At 37.3% G+C, this 16,652-nt stretch overlaps 1 protein-coding gene across 4 annotated transcripts in view; it reads right to left on the reverse strand.

Annotated features, from left to right (window-relative positions):
• The window catches only part of TBCK (TBC1 domain containing kinase), a 98,758-nt gene that overhangs the window by 66,882 nt on the left and 15,224 nt on the right, over positions 1 to 16,652 (reverse strand). For all 4 annotated transcript variants that reach the window (XM_061359439.1, XM_061359441.1, XM_061359438.1 and 1 more), the window contains 3 exons: positions 3,613 to 3,727; positions 1,897 to 1,970; positions 664 to 805 (listed from right to left, as the gene is read on the reverse strand). In XM_061359439.1, coding sequence (XP_061215423.1) covers positions 664 to 805; positions 1,897 to 1,970; positions 3,613 to 3,727 — 331 coding nt within the window. The remainder of the gene's footprint in view (positions 1 to 663; positions 806 to 1,896; positions 1,971 to 3,612; positions 3,728 to 16,652) is intronic.

Consider the following 16,652-nt stretch of genomic DNA (forward strand, 5'->3'; position numbering starts at 1 on the left):
AGCATATAAAACACATTCTTGACCATGCAATTGTCTGGCAATTTAGTTGTCTTATATGAGACTAAATATCAATATTAAAGTATTTGTTAGATCATATATATTCCTATAGAATGTTGTTGTCTTTGAATGAAAAAAGTCCAGCTTAACATATATTGAAAGTAAAGACTATGCTGTGTCATAATTTATTTCAACTGATAGAGTCAAATAAGAATTTTCCAAACACTGAATTCTGTACCCAAGTTCCTTAAACTCTGGTGGTAAGACATTTTCCTTTCCCTTCCTTTCCATGAAACTTTTAGTAGTTTGTCATCCTTTCCAAGAAGGATGAGGGCATGAGTGCAATGGTTATTTCATGCTTAAAAGCACAATTAGAACAAACAAAAAAATCCAGAGACACTTCTTGGTTCAGAAGGTATTACTCGCTAGGAATTCAGTCATGCATTCACAGCTGTCCTTCATGGTTCACACATATACTCAGACCAAGCCATTATGCACCTGATTACTTGAACCACCACCAAATCTGTATATGTAGGAATGCTAATGTATTCTGATATTTGGATTTTGGTGATGGTCAAAGTGTTATTAACCCCATACTCAAGAGCAATCAAGTTAATGTAACTATTCCTCAAGAGCCACAGTCAAAAGAATTATCCTCTAACTTACCATGCAAAGCTCAAATAATATCATACCAAGAGACCACAGATCTGATTTAGGGCCAGAAGGCAAAGGCTTCTCACACTGAGCATGATCATTCGGTTTGACTATTCCCTGTGCAATTACTTCAGGTGCCAGATATGATGGGTGCCTAGAAAGATGCAGCAACATTAAGTAATATCCTGTCTGTCCATAAAAACTTACTTTTCAGTTACAGTAATCAAAATAATTTTGCATTCTGAGAAACTGGAATTCATTGCAGTGCAGATTGTTCTACTCTATTCAGTCAAAATCTACATATTGCAGCAAAGTTTCACTGCAATTGCAAAATACATAGTCCCTACTGGATAAAAGGTCAGATCTCAACCACTAGGTCTGCCTTTTTTTGAGAGGAACTAACAGCAGCTTTCAAAACTGTATGCCTACATATCTCAAAACATATATTGAGTTCCAACACTAGGACATTAAATAAATGTATCCTAGAGCCATATTTGGGGGTGGTGGCAGTATTCCCCCTCTTATTGACAGTGCTTCCATCAAATAACTTTTGAATTTGTAAAACAAGAAAATGCGTTTAGGACATATTCTACCTTCTGCTAGATAATTTTAAAATAACATTATTGCTTTCAGTGTCAACAATTCATTATAATACTTAAAAAAATAATCTGAAATCACCCTTTGAAGGGAAACAGCATTACTTCTTTCAGGCATCTTTAAGAATCAATTTAGTATTTCAATTGTAAACAGCATTATACCTTAAAAGAAACTAAAAAGTGGCAAGGAAACACTGCAACAAAGCATATCACTTTGGCTAGACAGTAAGATCACTTGAAAATAAATCACAGACTGATAAAGAGAGGCCTACAGTGGTATGCAATAGCTTTAGGTTGGCTTTTTCCTAAATTTGAAATCAGATTGTCCCTCCAGAATTTGAGTCATAAGGAATTGTTAGCATTTGAAGGTAAATCTAGGCAGTAAGAACTTACAGCACAATTACAGTAACATGCTTGTGTGGCACCTGTTCTCTGTCTTTCATTAATTTAACCTAGTCAGATGATAGCCACTTCAGTCACATGACTAGAAGCTTCTGTGTAAGGGCTATATGCACTATATAGGAATTAAAAAAACAATCTATAACCTGTGCATACAACACACTTTTGAAGATGATGCCTCAAAACACAAATATATTTCCTGAAAAAAAAAAAATCCCTGATAAATTTTACTGTGTAGGTACATCCTTACCCTATAGGAAAATCAACATCAACACCTTGAGCAGTCATATGGTAGAGCCCAAATTTAGCCAATTTCACATGTCCCTGAAAAATGAAAAAAATAAATAAATATTAAGAGCAGCAAAATCTGACATTGGAAGAATCTGGTTTTAAGTTGAAAAAACAACAACAAACCAATAAAACCCCAAAGAAACCAATAAAAACCCAAACAAACCAAAACAACAAAAAAAACCCACAAACAACACTAACATTTGAAGTTGCTTTAGCTGTCAGAAGACAGTTAAAAAGTCACCTGTGTCATCTGTTATGCAGAACTGCACTGAAAGTTAATAAGATGCTTATTTCTAATGCTTTTACTTTCCAAACACATTAAGTAATCACCTTGCTCAGACCACACAAGAAAATCAGAACTTTGTAAGTTACAGTATATTTTCAGTAAATTGAAAAGGCTTACATACTCTATTAAACATTTTCCCTGTTTGACAACTGTTCAAAATACTGTTTGAATATTAGAACTCCCTAAACATCACCACTATTACCTCACCTTTTTCATTTACCCAGACTTGCTTCTCCAGTTGTTTCAATCAACTCATTACTGTTTTGCTCTCATTAACTGTATCAACATATATACAAAAGAAACAAGTTTTCCAGGTGTTTGTCTTTATTCTGTGGAGGCAGTGAGTTAACACCGAAACAGCAAAAAATAGGCGTAGAAGTTAAAGTGAGGTATTATTTTGGTGGGTTTTTGATTATACTCATCCAGCCTGTAGATGGTGCAACTACATCAGCAACCTACTCAAAGCGCAGGGGAAAAGGTTTCAAGTTTATTGTTTTATGGCCCATATTTTGTTCTTTTATAGATTTTAGGAATATCTTCAAATCCTAAAGTACTTTTGCTGTGAGAATATTACTATGATTTTCATTTGTTTACAAGTATATAAAAAGTAGTGCTCCTTCCTTCCTTCTTCCTCTCTTTTCTTTCTGTCTTCCAAAGGAAGGATTTAGCTATTCTTGCTAAACTCAGTAAGAAGGGGAAGGAGAGAGAGGTTACGCAGACAGGTTAAGCTCTTTATCTGTCAAGTTCAGATAAAGCAACTACTTTGAGTACAACAGCAGCTATCAGTTTCTCTCAGCCTTTATAGGCATAACCTATACGCCACACTGCCAACTCAACAGTCTGTGACAGAACTGGCACTAAAATTTTAATAATCCAACATGAATAAAGAAATATGTTGATATCTTAAAAGTCAAGTATCAGATCACCATGAAATGAAGAAAATATTAACAGCTAGTTAGCCAGGAAAAATACTTCCCTATTTAAACAAGTAGGAAGGTCTTGTAACTAATTATGATAAGTACACTTAGATTACCACCTTCAGAAGAAAAGGGTGAAAAAAGTGGTTTGGGATACAAGAAAATGGGAAAGGAGAAAAATAAAATCTGAAATACATTTGAAATTTAGGAAATGGGGGGAAACTAGGTTAAAACAAACAAACCCCCCCCCAAAAAAAAAAAACCCAACAGCCCCCTACCCAAAAAATCCAAATGCAAACCAACATGTTTTCAGGCATGCATTTTTTTCCCCCATCAGAAGGACTGTGACTGCCCAATCTCCATATACATATATATACGGAGATACACATATGTATATAGCATGCTACTTATTGGCAGCAAGAGAAAAACAAACAAACAAAACAAACCCATAGATTTATTCATGTAACTGTACCTTTCGATCCAAAAGAATATTGCAAGGGGAGAGTGCTCGGTGGACCATTCCATGTTTGTTCATATATTGCAAACCTTGCAAAACTTCATAAGCTATGCAAAAGATCCTTGAAGAACTGCAGGGAAAAGAAAAGATAAAGCAATATGTTTCCCTTTTTAATTTGTAAAAGTTCCACAGCTATACCAAACACAAACAAAACATTTACAATTCCAAAACAGTTTAAGGAATTAACACTGAGTATGGTAGGATATGTTCAGTGCCACACAGAGCTTAAAATCCCATTACTAGGTTACTTCCCCTGAACTGGTCCTTCAAAACAGCACAGAACTGAGACAAAATATAAAATATTGTCTGTAATACAAACTGTGAGATATGCCTTTACTAATTGGAGAAAAAACCCCAATGAATTTTACCACCCAAACCATTCTGACATAACCATGTATTTTGACAAAATTTATCATTTACTGTAAGAACTGATAGCCCTAAAGAGCAGTTCCTGTGAACAAGAGAATAGGAATTTGTACAGAGACCACCAGTACTAGGCTTCCAAAGTACACTCAAGATAAGAACAAAAGGTACAATCTAATGTCAACCAAAAAGATTCCTTTTAACTTTTTACCCTCAGGGAGCACATTTCAGGTCTGTTTGGCAACTTTGAATACACTGGTGTACAAAATATCATGAAAACAAAGCATATTTACTTCTAAAGGGCTAACTTAACATCTCCCCCATTCCTTTTTTTTTTTTCTTTTATTTCGTTGATAAAGAATAACATAGAATAACATTCTGGACAATGCCCAACACCATCTCTTATTAAAAATCTGTGCAACAGCAAAATGAGGGGCAGCATTACAGACTGGCAAGAGTGATAAGCCAACCAGCTCACTAAATACCAACATTAATTTCTTTATTATGGCCTTATTAGCTGCTATTCATACCTAATAGAATGCCAAAACTTTGCCACAAGGATAAATAGATACATTTGGACAAAAGCCACAGGTCCAGTAAATTCTGAGACAAGGGCAACACAGAAATACTGAAAATAGCTGTTTCAATAATAGTCTAAGGCCACCTTTAAGTTACCTTACGTGGTGCCATTTTCTAGACTCTAACCTTTCCCTAGGAGGAGAGCTCTGTACTGCTTCCTGCTAGTTGCTAGCATACACTTCTAAGTCAAATTTTAAGCACAAAGGGGATTTACGCTAAGAACAATTCCCTTTAAGCCACATAAGCCATAAGCCACACTGTTGTACCTAGACCATAGCATAGCTAATAACCTCAAAACCAACCCAAAACCCCACAAATCTCACTCCTCCCTCACTGGCACTTTTTCTTCCCCATCTCTCTCACTCCCAAGTTATATAATACATCATAGCATCAGACATCACCAGCTGTGATTTCCCCCCAGTCATTCTTGGGCAGAGAGATAACTATGGTAAAAAACCTACTTTACTAGCAGGCAAAAAAACTACACAGGGAGGCTGAAGGTAAAGCAAATATTAATGATAACAGTTGCAAACAGAATCCTTTTGCTTTTTGCACAGTTTTGCTAAAGATGACACGAAAAATAAATGATAGAGAATTCAGGTTTCTAGTATGTAAACAACTGCATGTGTAAAATGAGTACACCACAAGGTATTTTAGCTTAAAAAGTGTTTCTTTGTATTAAAAATTAAAGTGCAATTTTGTAAGAAGTAAGTGTGCTCTGGTGGCACTAGGGGGCTTCAGTCATCCATTTATTCTCCAACTTCTCTAGCAATTCATAAAACCAGAGCCTGGGCAAATGCCTGAAAATACTGCTTTTAGGTTCTTTGCTATTTAAGATAAATCCTCCATGGTGTTACAACGACCAGCAACACATGCCTGAGATGTAGTTTTCACTGCACATAATTCTCAGTGTTCTTAAACTCTTGCTACCCTGCTTGGCAGAAGCGTTCCACCAAGTACCCTCAGGCTGAAGCATGTACACCACCTCCCCAGGAGAGAGGAAACCCTGTATAACAAGCTCTTCATAGTGCTGTTGCACATTATCTAGTTGTTACTTTATTTCTTAGGTAAATCACGCTGTTTGTGGTTATTACCCATGAGATTCGCATTTAACTGCAAAAGGCGTGACAATAGTCATTGCTGTTACTGAGCACAAGAGAAATCTCTGATTTAAACCCCCAAAGGACAAGTTCAACAGCACTCACTTGACTCACTGGAGATGCCTACCACAGCTGTCTCCTCACTTCAGTATCTCAGCTTTCCCCCAGTTTCTACAACTAACGTTGGTGGCAAGGTCTAAGCAGATTCAGAAACTTTCTCCTGATTATCTGGAATTCTGTTTTCCAATAGGCTAGCTAGGGTCCAACATGACAGACCTAGAGAACTGGTTTAGCCACTGGGGCTCTTAAACCAGAGGTTTCAACACTCTCCTTTAACAGGAGGTGAGAGAAAAACAAAACAAAACAAATAAACCCCAGCAAAAGCCCTAGAAAAAATACAGGAGAAAAGGCAGCAAAATGGAGGTGTGTCAGGTTCAAACACCAATCATGTTATACCACTGACCTAGTGAGAGTTGTGTGGCATGATATACCCTGTTCATCTCAGCAGCTGATGATCATGGCTGTGATTTTAAACTATTGTGAAGCAAATCAATCTGCTGCTCAAGGCAGATATAGTAGGAGGCAGTAAGTAAAAGGATGACTGTGATACACTTCAACAACTGGCAGATCTGAAGGGGCACTAGTTGTCTCCAGTTTCCTAACTCTCCTAACAAGACTTGTTTAAGGTTCTTCTCTCCACCAACGGGAGAAACAGAAAAGCAACATGACGTTCTCTGTAAAAGGAACATTTCACAGATATAAAAAAAGAGCATAATTTCTCTACAACTATCAGCACATTTTCAAGAAACAGGCTTCATTTTAATCCTAGGTCTGGTTACCAAAAACTTTACAGTTGTAGCCTACTCAGCTAGCCTTTTGAAAAGGAGTTGTCTTCAAGTGAAAGGATTACACTGATATAAAATCAAACTGCTTGAATTTAATCATTGTCTGCTTTTTTCCTGGTTTGAAGAAGAAATGTAACCATGGAAAGGGGATATTTTGTGCCTTCATTCTAGAAATGAAGAACTAAAAGAATATATGGATTAAAACCTATACCAGGTTTAGGTCTGTAACTTGACTGTATAGAGCCACAGTAAAGGAAACACAAAGGATAACTGAATTCCTCCTTCAGAAAATTCATCTGTAAGTAGGAAGGGAAAAAACCTCTGTACAAATTGATATGAGCAAGTTCAGCCAACATTACAAACCCAGCATGGTTAAGAAAGGCATGTGCATGGCATTTGTGGGTGGAGAGAGAAGGGAAGATGACTTAGAAACCCACAAAAATGAGGACTGTTTTATTACCTCCAGAATTTGTCAGACCAAAAGCTATACCAGACAAATGACTAATTTCCACACTGTAATAGTACGCAGGTGCTGCATTGTGCCTTCACAAAAAACATTAACTTTTCCACTTAGCGGTCAGCCTGATCTCCAGTCTGTTGAATTCTTGCTGTTAAGGACACAAAGCTGTACTCCGGAAGTTTACTTCAAGAACAATGAATCTAACCTGTCAGGAAACAGATGTTTTAGCAGAGTTTCAAACTCTTGTGGTGCTGCAAATCCACTGATGAACTAATATGACTACTTAGGATACTTTTGTCACTTTTCCATTTGAGGCAGAGTTAAAATGAAGAATCATCTTAATGTACCCAGTACAATCTTCCCTCTGACTAAGAACATATTCTGGGCCAAGTTGAAAGGGAAAAGTTGTACTAGAAGAAATTAGCATACCAAGAGTCCTACCTTTCTTCAAAAGGATCTGATATTAACAAACAGGGAGAGGAAGAAAGAAGGATTTATCAGGAACCAAGTAAAGACAATAAGCTCCCAAAATAATTAGTGGAATGGAGAGCTAAGAGTGAGAGTACTCTCCAGTCCTACCTTGTTCTAGATAAAGCAGTCTCCCTTTTTGATAACTTTGATACAAGACAGCTGTAGCTATTACAGTGGAGTTAACCAGAACACACAGATGTACCTGGACAGTACTACTGGGGCTGCATCCTGGTTTAACCCCAGCTGGCAATTAAGTACCATACAGCTGCTTGCTTATTCCTCCCACCCCCAGTGGGATGTGGAGGAAAACTGGGAAAGAAAGTAAAACCTGTACATTGAGGCTTCATAATTAAAATAAAGCACAACACAATACTACTACTACTATTACTAGTAATAATGAAAAGGGAAATGACCAGGAGAAAGATCTAAAACTAAAAGGGAACATCACCACCTTCAAAACACCTCCCACCAAAACCAACCAAACTGTCCAAAATGAAAGAAAAAAAACCCAGCAGTGATACACAATACAATTGCTCATCACCCACTGACCAATACCCAGCCCAACCCAAGCAGCGATATGGGCCTTCCGGGTAACTTCGCCATATTTATATACTGGACGTGATGTGCTGTGGTATGGAATATCCCTTCGGCTAGTTTGGGTCAGGTGTCCTATCTCTGCTCCCTCCTGGATTCTTGTGCCCCTCCTCACTGGCAGAGCATGAGGGACTGAAAAGTCCTTGATCAGAGTAAGTGCTACTTGGCAACAACTAAAACATCAGTGTGTTGTCAGCAGTGCTCTCAGATTAAAGCCAAAACACAGTGCTGTACCAGCTACTTGAGAGAAACTTAACTCTATCCCAGGACAGGCTAGAGGCAAAGTGGTAGCAGCAGCAAAAAATCCTGAGGAGAGAATTATTTCTCTATGTGGTATTTTTAAATGGTTATGGCCAGCTGTAAATTACACTTGCTTTTTATGCTCTTATAACAGTCTACATGGAGTACCTAATCCATTTTGTAGAAGAAAGCAAGCTGTGCCTGGGAAGTACTGACAGCACAATCAACACTTACTGGACTATTTTGAGTAACAGTGTTTCATCTACTGAAATGAACAGAAGCCCCACTGGACACTCAGACAACACAGGACTGGCACCAGAAAGCAAGCCTCATCACCTACATAACTGTAGACAGCCCTGTGAGTTTTGTACCTACTGGAGACAAAAATGTGGATTAGTGTTAAGTCATGATTCTTCAACGCAGTGGCAACTTCAGGCAAGAGGAAGTTGATAACAAAAACTGGAACTAGAACTATTTTGACTTCCCTCGGGATAAGATTATGCTGATGGTACCATGTTCCAGAGCTTCTCTTTCCTCAGACTTACAACTCATAAGTACATACACAGAAATGCATGCCTAAGGAAACCCTTTATCAAATCTGCGCATCTTGTTCTAACATTGTACTATTGCTGAAAACAAGTAAACGCTGGAGGAAGAGAATCTCAGCAGCCAGGAGTCTTAAGAAGCTTATGGCACTGATACACAGGAGCAAAAACACGGGTTCCTCTTCCAAAGAGGAGTGTCAGACAGAGTCTGCCCTGAGGAAGCATACCAGAGCAACACAAACCAGGAATGTCATCAATCACTACCCCAGAACTTGTGAAACTAACACGCATTTGGAATTCAGGAAAGAGATTCATCACAAAAAAATTGTGTCTGCTCAAAGTGGAACGGAACCAGGTTGTGAACAGATGTAATGTCTCTGAACTCATAAAAGTGACAATATATCAGTACAAGCAAAACTATAAACCAAAGCAAATGACACTTGCAGTTAGGTCCATTACTGCCAACAATGTGGACAGACTGGTTCAGGGTGGTGTGGTCAACTGCTTACAGCAAAGGATAAATTTTGGGTATAATCCCAGCTGAGACAATCACTACACTGACCTCAAGAAAGCCATCTGACCTCCTTACGCCTCAATCAACCAGCTGGAAAACTGGATAAAAAGCAGGACTGGGTTGAAAACCAGATGTGCAGATAAATTGGGTCTTCCTGGGTAAATAAATTACAAAATGGCCTACACAGAACATAAAGAGTTTGATGCAGGTGGGAATGGTTTATTTAGCACTTTATTATGTGTTTGATTAAAAAATGGCACTGGGGACTGAGATTATAAACACTGCCAATTGACTTCAAAATACATTCACATTATCAGAATGAAATGAACTGGAAGGGAATGTAACAAGCAGAGAATACAAGACAAAAAAGTGAATTTTTATACACAGAGTCCTCAGGAAGTCTCTAACTCATGCACAAAGGTATTTCACACAGGATATCTTCAACAAGTTCACATTGCCCACCTGAGGAAACTTAAAAGTCCTTCCATTCCTTTTTTAAAGGTCTAAGCTGAAAGCACAATTTTAAAAGCAATACAAATGATGTTGCATTTTTATGAAGGTCTCAACTTGTAATGTACAATAAAAAAAGTCCATAAAACAATGGATGAAGGCACAGATAAAGAACAACTTCATATGTAGCGCAGATTTCACACAAAGACCTTTAATAGGTGATTTTTCAGATCATTCTCACTCTGAATGATTTAAATGTATCTGCTCCTCATAAAGCAAATATTTTGAAAACATTTCATCTTGAATTCCTTTAAGATATTCAGCATCCCTCCCATAAACTGGGGGAGCAAATGAACAGAGTCCTTTTAAAAAGTAAGCACACCTTATAAAGAAAGCATCATCTTAATGAAACCTCTAGTGCCATCTGGTTTAAAGCATGGAAGGGGATAGACACAGCCATAATCCCAGTTTTTGATCATGCCACTGTTTAACTCCTAAGAAGTAGTCTTTTGAATCTTAGCCTCAGCTTACTCATATATAAAAGGTATAATAATGATACTTTTAATTGAACCAGAAAGTGCAATGAAATAAACAAAATTTCAGTCATCACATGTAAAGATTATGTTAAGTATCCCTCATATAAAACAAGATCACAGTCTTTGCATTCTTATCACTGACATTCTGAGGTAACTAACATAACTAGACAGTGACAATAACAGAACAAAAGGTAATGGGATGAAAACCAAGACAGTGACCTCAAAATATACAAAAAAAGAACTTAGCTTCAATAGTGTTATACACATGCACCATACGTCACACTGCCCACATTTCATTAAAGGAAAAAACACATCTCGCATTCTTCTCTCCTTCTCCAAAAAGAGTAAACTGGTAAAATACAGAAGTAGAATTAAGATCAAATGAAGTCAGATCTCAAAAAAAATTTATTGTGTTTTCTTTTAGACTTCATCTAAACATATACATGTACCTTTAAAATTGCATACATTTTGTGACCAACAGTCCTGGCAAGGTCTATTACAATCTGATAGACTCAGGAAACCAATCAGATGACATTTAAAAACCAAATAAGGGAATTAACTTCAGCTAGGACACTATTCTTTTACAATAGAAGGCAATAAATTGGACCTTCTGTTGCTTGGGCGGGCCCTGTGTAGTTCCAAACCAGGTATCAAAACCCATGCTCTAGGCAAGGACTATAATTCCTTTGTATCTGAGCGGATCAGCATTTAAACTTCTTGGCATAAGGTATGTTAAGTTTCAGCTCTCTAAAGTACAGAGGCCTTGACATTTGCCTATTAAGCATTTACTACACAGTAAATGGTACAAGTAGCAGTAGTATCAGAGCCTTAAACCACACAGTCATTGAAAAAAAAAAAAAAGAGTGACTTTCTAAAGGTACATGATGCATGGTCACACAGTAGGCAAGATCTACTTCCTAAACTTTCTCCATGTTAAAGATGTACCTGAAAAATAATTGCTGCTTGCATGCTGAAAAGCCAACTGGCAATGATAGATCAATGCCTGACTCAGATTCTATGCTTTTGAAGACACCTATCTGATGTTTTGAATTATTACTGACATAAAATGATGACTTCAACTGGACTAAATCTACAGAACACCGTCCTTCCATGTTTCCAGTTTTTTCCCTCAAACACATTAATGATTTAAGAAGAAATTATGCTTTAAAAAAAGCTTAGATCACATTATGTATTGCTTATTACATATCTATTACATAGTGTAATGTAAGCTTTTTTGGTTAAGAAAAAAAAAAAGTCTAATTTTTAAATATAAATGTTGACCTAACATCAATTATGGCAACACTACGTTGACCTCAAGCCTGTTTAAAGTATTCTCTCAAGAAGATCATGATAATCTTTTACAGTCATCACAATCATTCACTATAAACGTTTAAAAAAGTATGATTTCCACTCTCCCTGTTTATAGTCAATTGATATCTTTAATGATTGCTGAATCCACAGCAAGAAACAAAAACAGTGTTTAATGCCCATGCATTAAATTTTAACTGAACCAGAGTTGTCAGAAACTCAGTCTGGTCAGTAACTAACCAAAACTGCCCATCCTGTGTTGTCAGCATACCCAAACAATATCCAAAAGTTACTCAAAGCTTTCAATACTACACTTAAAATAGACATTACCATGTGCTTGCTCAGCAGTGATTCTGTAAAGTCAGCAAGTCTCAGTACTATTTTGCATTACTCACTCAAAATTACTGCTTCAAAGGTTTGCTGACAGGATACTGCTAATTAATTTCATCACTGCTTTTCTGCCTCCTCCCATTAAGAAAAGAGGTAATACTGCACAGAGTTCGCTAGCGTGGTCTTTGCCAGGAAAAAAGGGAAGTGGGGTGGATAGGAGGATATTACCAGAACTGCCTTTCTGTGCTACAGTTAACTTAGTGCAGCTTCTTTTTACACGCCAAGGCCAGAAGGAAAATATTTTCTTAATCAAAGGCGCAGCCATATACATATGAAAGAACAGTATCAGTGAGCCACCTCAGACTGTACGTTTGAAGAACTGTCTTAAAACAAATGTTCATATGTTTAAGGTATGTTATTGTGAGATATTAAAATAGCCTCTTTTCACCCTGAACTCCTATACCCTGCAGGCTTAGCTCCAGAGGATTCTTCTCCTGCCACCACTGTCTTTATCCAGGCAGAACTCAAACCTTATAAACTGGAAGCTGTAACCTTATATCCACTTCTTAAAGATAACTGTGATTTTACTATCACTAAGGATTCCCTGCTACAAAGATCAGTCTCACAGCAATATTTCTTAAAAAAAAAAAATGCCAACATAGCAAAATTTTGAAGTTTTCATTTTTGATGGGGAGTGGGTCATAATCTGCATTTGCTCTTAGAAGCAACTTTGCAACCATGTCACTACGAAACTAAAAGTCCTGTCATACTTTCAACTGTGAGCAATGGGATTGAGATCGCTACTAAGAGGAAGCTTTCCAAGAAGTTTTTGCTTAGAGTGACATTATTCATAAGACAAAAAAGTTAAGATATTTTATTTGGAAACTATACTTTTGGTTGAGTCTTCAGAAGGGGCTTTTACTCCTATATTACATAGTTCTTGGTCTGTAGCAAATATATACACTGAAATAAAAGTGGGGGATACCCACAGAATTACAAGTTTGCTTTAAGCATTATTTATTAAAAGAAAAAGTCAATCCATTTTCTTTCCTTATGCCAATTTCTTTGCACGTCAGCTTCTCTGCGTATATAAACACGCCTATGCACACATAGTGGACTGTAACAGTGGCTTTACAGTGCTAAAAACTTTCTCCATAAAGAAAAGCAAACCCAATGTTTTATTACTTTTGTAATAGCCACTAGCAAAACAGCTGAACTTAGCTTGTACAAATTGCTTATCATCTTTGATAAAATTACGAGAGCAGAAGAAAAATGAGATTTCAGAAATCACTAGAAAATAAAATCAAGATAAAGTTGTCTGTTCAGGATTTGATGGAAATTTTGTACAGAAAGGAAATGACTAGCCATAACTGAAGTACAGGAAAGAAACATGTCTCCAATGCTAATCTAATTTTTCATCACCATATTAAGTCTGCAGATCTCTGAAGATCAAAGTGTCTGAAGAGTTAAAATAAACCCCAAACAAATAAATAAAAACCCCAACAACCTAATGCCTAGATTTCCTTTAGTGAGATTTAAACCTGAATGACTTCTGGAGACTACAAAATATTATTAATAGCAGACAAGAAAGAGTTCACATGTCTGCCTTTGTATTTTATCATAAACTTGCACAAACTTCAGCTATGTCTGGAAGCCAAGCGTAAATTAATCACAGAGCAAGCAGGTACTGCACAATCCAGTGTTTTCCTTATCTTTGAACCTCTCCCAGGTTGGACAGATGTGCCACTCTTCACTGTGCTGGAAGCAAACAGAATAGACAAGCTACTGGAAAAACAGCTTTCATATTCAGGCAGTCAAAGCAAGAGGTGACCAACCATTAAAATATTGCCTGAATTCAAAGATCATGTATTACGGTTAAGAAAAATTCTAAACATCATGTCTTCTGCAAAAATTCAACATTCTTTTTGCCCTTGTTTTGGGGCTTAAAAAAAAAAAAAATCACAAATCACTCAAATGCACAAAAAGTTAACAGAATTCTCAAAACATTCAGACCATAAAAAAAATAGAGAGCTTCTCTTCTTCAAAGACCTAACAGTCAAAGAACTGAGCTCCCTTTAAGAGTTTAGCTTCTCTGCACACAACAGTTTTCCTGCACACATAATTTAATGCAAGTAGTAGCCAAGGAATAATCTTCTGACGAGATTAAAGATGACCTTGTGACTACTGCATGAGATTCACTAGATGGGGAAAAGGAAAAAAGTAGACATCATCACTGAAATATATTGAAAGTAGGCATTATCATTCTGTTTAAAGAAACCAAACACACACAGAAAAAGTTTTTCTATGGTAGCAAAGGATCAAGAAAATAACACATGAACAAACATTTGGAATTTAAAAAAACTTGCATGAGGGCTATAAATGTTATACCATCTCACTATAGCAGGACAGAACACAAAAGTGAGCAACCTCACAGGTACTACATTGAAAACTTAAGAATACATAGAGATTACTGAGGACATATGGGGAAAAATAATCACCTTTTCCCCCAAGAAGTACACACAAACAAACACAAAGTTGTACAAGAACCAACAGTCCTCATCTACCTTCAGCATCTTACCTGTAATTTTACTAACATAAAGAAAAGCCAGACCTATGTCCCACAACTTCTAGCTTCCCTTCTTTCACTCTGTACCAAAACATGGTAAGTATTTCATCCTTTAAAATTAATCTATCTGTGAGGAATTCTGAGCAACTAAGAATAAAGGAGAAGCTTGGCTCAATTTACAAGTTACTTTGCTAATCAGCAAATGGGATACATAAACAGGGATACATAAAAGCTTTTCTGCAGTTTATGCAAAAGTGAGCTTTATTTAAGTTAAACAAATGAAAACAGCAACCTTCAGTTTTGTGTTTGCAGCAAAGAGCCCAAGGCAACCTAAGAAGTTCAAACATTTAAGACCTGAGTTTGGATCAGAGCACACTTTTGAAGTATACCCTCCCATCATGCTTGATTCTGAGAGTGGTTTCAGAGCACACAAACTGGATTCCTTCTAGATTAACTAGACGGTAGGATCCAGAACCTGCCTACTGCCCTGTCAATGGATATTTGATTTTGAGCAGACTGAAAGGAAACACATGGAATCAGCACCCCTAAAAGTGTATAGCATGAAATCAGAACCCCTAAAATATGTATTTGCTGTACACATCTATTCCTATTAGATCACATTACTTTGTAATAAAGAGATAGCCTGAGAAAAGTCTCTTTCTCAGCACAGGTCATCCAAGGCTTTTTTAACCTCATCTGTGGTTAAAAATATGCTCCTGGGTGCCCACAAAGACACACTAGCACTGTGGGCAAAGAGGAGTACAGCCAGACTACATACATGTCATCCCCATGACTGAGCTAGCTGCCAATCTAGCTCAAAAAGACAGCATTTCCTGTATGAACTCCTTCCCACAGCACCAGCAGGGCACATGCAGGGGCGGAAGTCTCAGCTGCAGCTGTCCACAGCTTCCTCCACTGCAGCTAGGGAGTATACATGGTTAGCTTCTCAGGGTGGAGGGCTCTTGCCCTACTGCAACTGAGAGACAGGTATTGAGCAGACACTTTAAGGTCATAGGTGTGCTTTCTCCCATTGAAGGTTACAATAGTCAACTGCATGTTTTACTTTATTTTTAATGAAGACATATATCTATGGCATGAGAATAGTTTTGCTTAACATAAGCCAGTCTTTCTCCTTCCCACTGCAACAGAAGTGATGGGTCCCTAACTTCATTATACAAGGAGATGGATACTCTTATTCTTTCTGTGGTGCCCCAGGTGGACCAGAAAAATCTCTAACAATCTATCAACGAAAACTTTTAAAAGAAAAGCTGTAGTTATTAATGCAGTTCACATTACTGCAGCTGTGGGGCAGTATGAACTGAACTGACAGCTCTAGAAATCGTGACTAGCTAACAATAAATAATGCTGTCCTTGCAGCCAGACAGGATTGATTTTTTGTTATTAATTTCTGCAGTTCTGTGAAGCACTGCCAGTTTCAAAAAAAAAAAGGGAAAAAAGGAGCAGGGCAGGCCTGCTGGCTACTTCACAACAGAGTAGCTGCAGAGCTAACACACTAGAAGATAATTAACTTTTAAAAAAAATTAAAAAGGAAAGTAATTTCAAAGAAATAAATATAACCACTAACTCCAGTAAGTACAGATATGAGTAGGAATGATAATGAAGCATGTTTCTCTTTTCTGAGTTACAGGGTAGCAGGAAAAGCAGCTAGAACTTTTTGTAACTGCACTAAAGCAATCTTTACAAATTTCTCAGCCTTTGAGAAAGATTGCAGGCAACTCTGCATGAGAGGATTAAGCATTAGCAACAAGCCACATTCCTAATTAAAGTCCTGCCCCCCCATCCCCATTTTATAAAGGTACAAGAGAATTTTTAAAGCTATGAACAAAATGCAACAATGCACAGCTCTTCTCCTAAAGCCAGGCATTTCCTGTAGATCAGTAGACTTTGCAACGGTGTTCTTCCACAATTAAAAAAACTCCCAAACCTCTAAATATGTAATATTAAAAGCTGTACTTAGGGACAGTTTAGTGTTCCGCTCAAAAAATCTGGATTCCTGTATCAATGGTACAGATGCTACTCAAAAGTGAAACAGAATGGAAAGTTCCAAGAGAAGAACAGTCTCAAATGCAGGTG

The sequence above is a fragment of the Neopsephotus bourkii genome, unplaced genomic scaffold, assembly GCF_033783945.1.
Source record: "Neopsephotus bourkii isolate Nb327-2 ecotype Australia unplaced genomic scaffold, CSIRO-AGI_Nbou_v1 NB_977, whole genome shotgun sequence".
Taxonomy (NCBI): Eukaryota; Metazoa; Chordata; class Aves; order Psittaciformes; family Psittacidae; genus Neopsephotus; species Neopsephotus bourkii.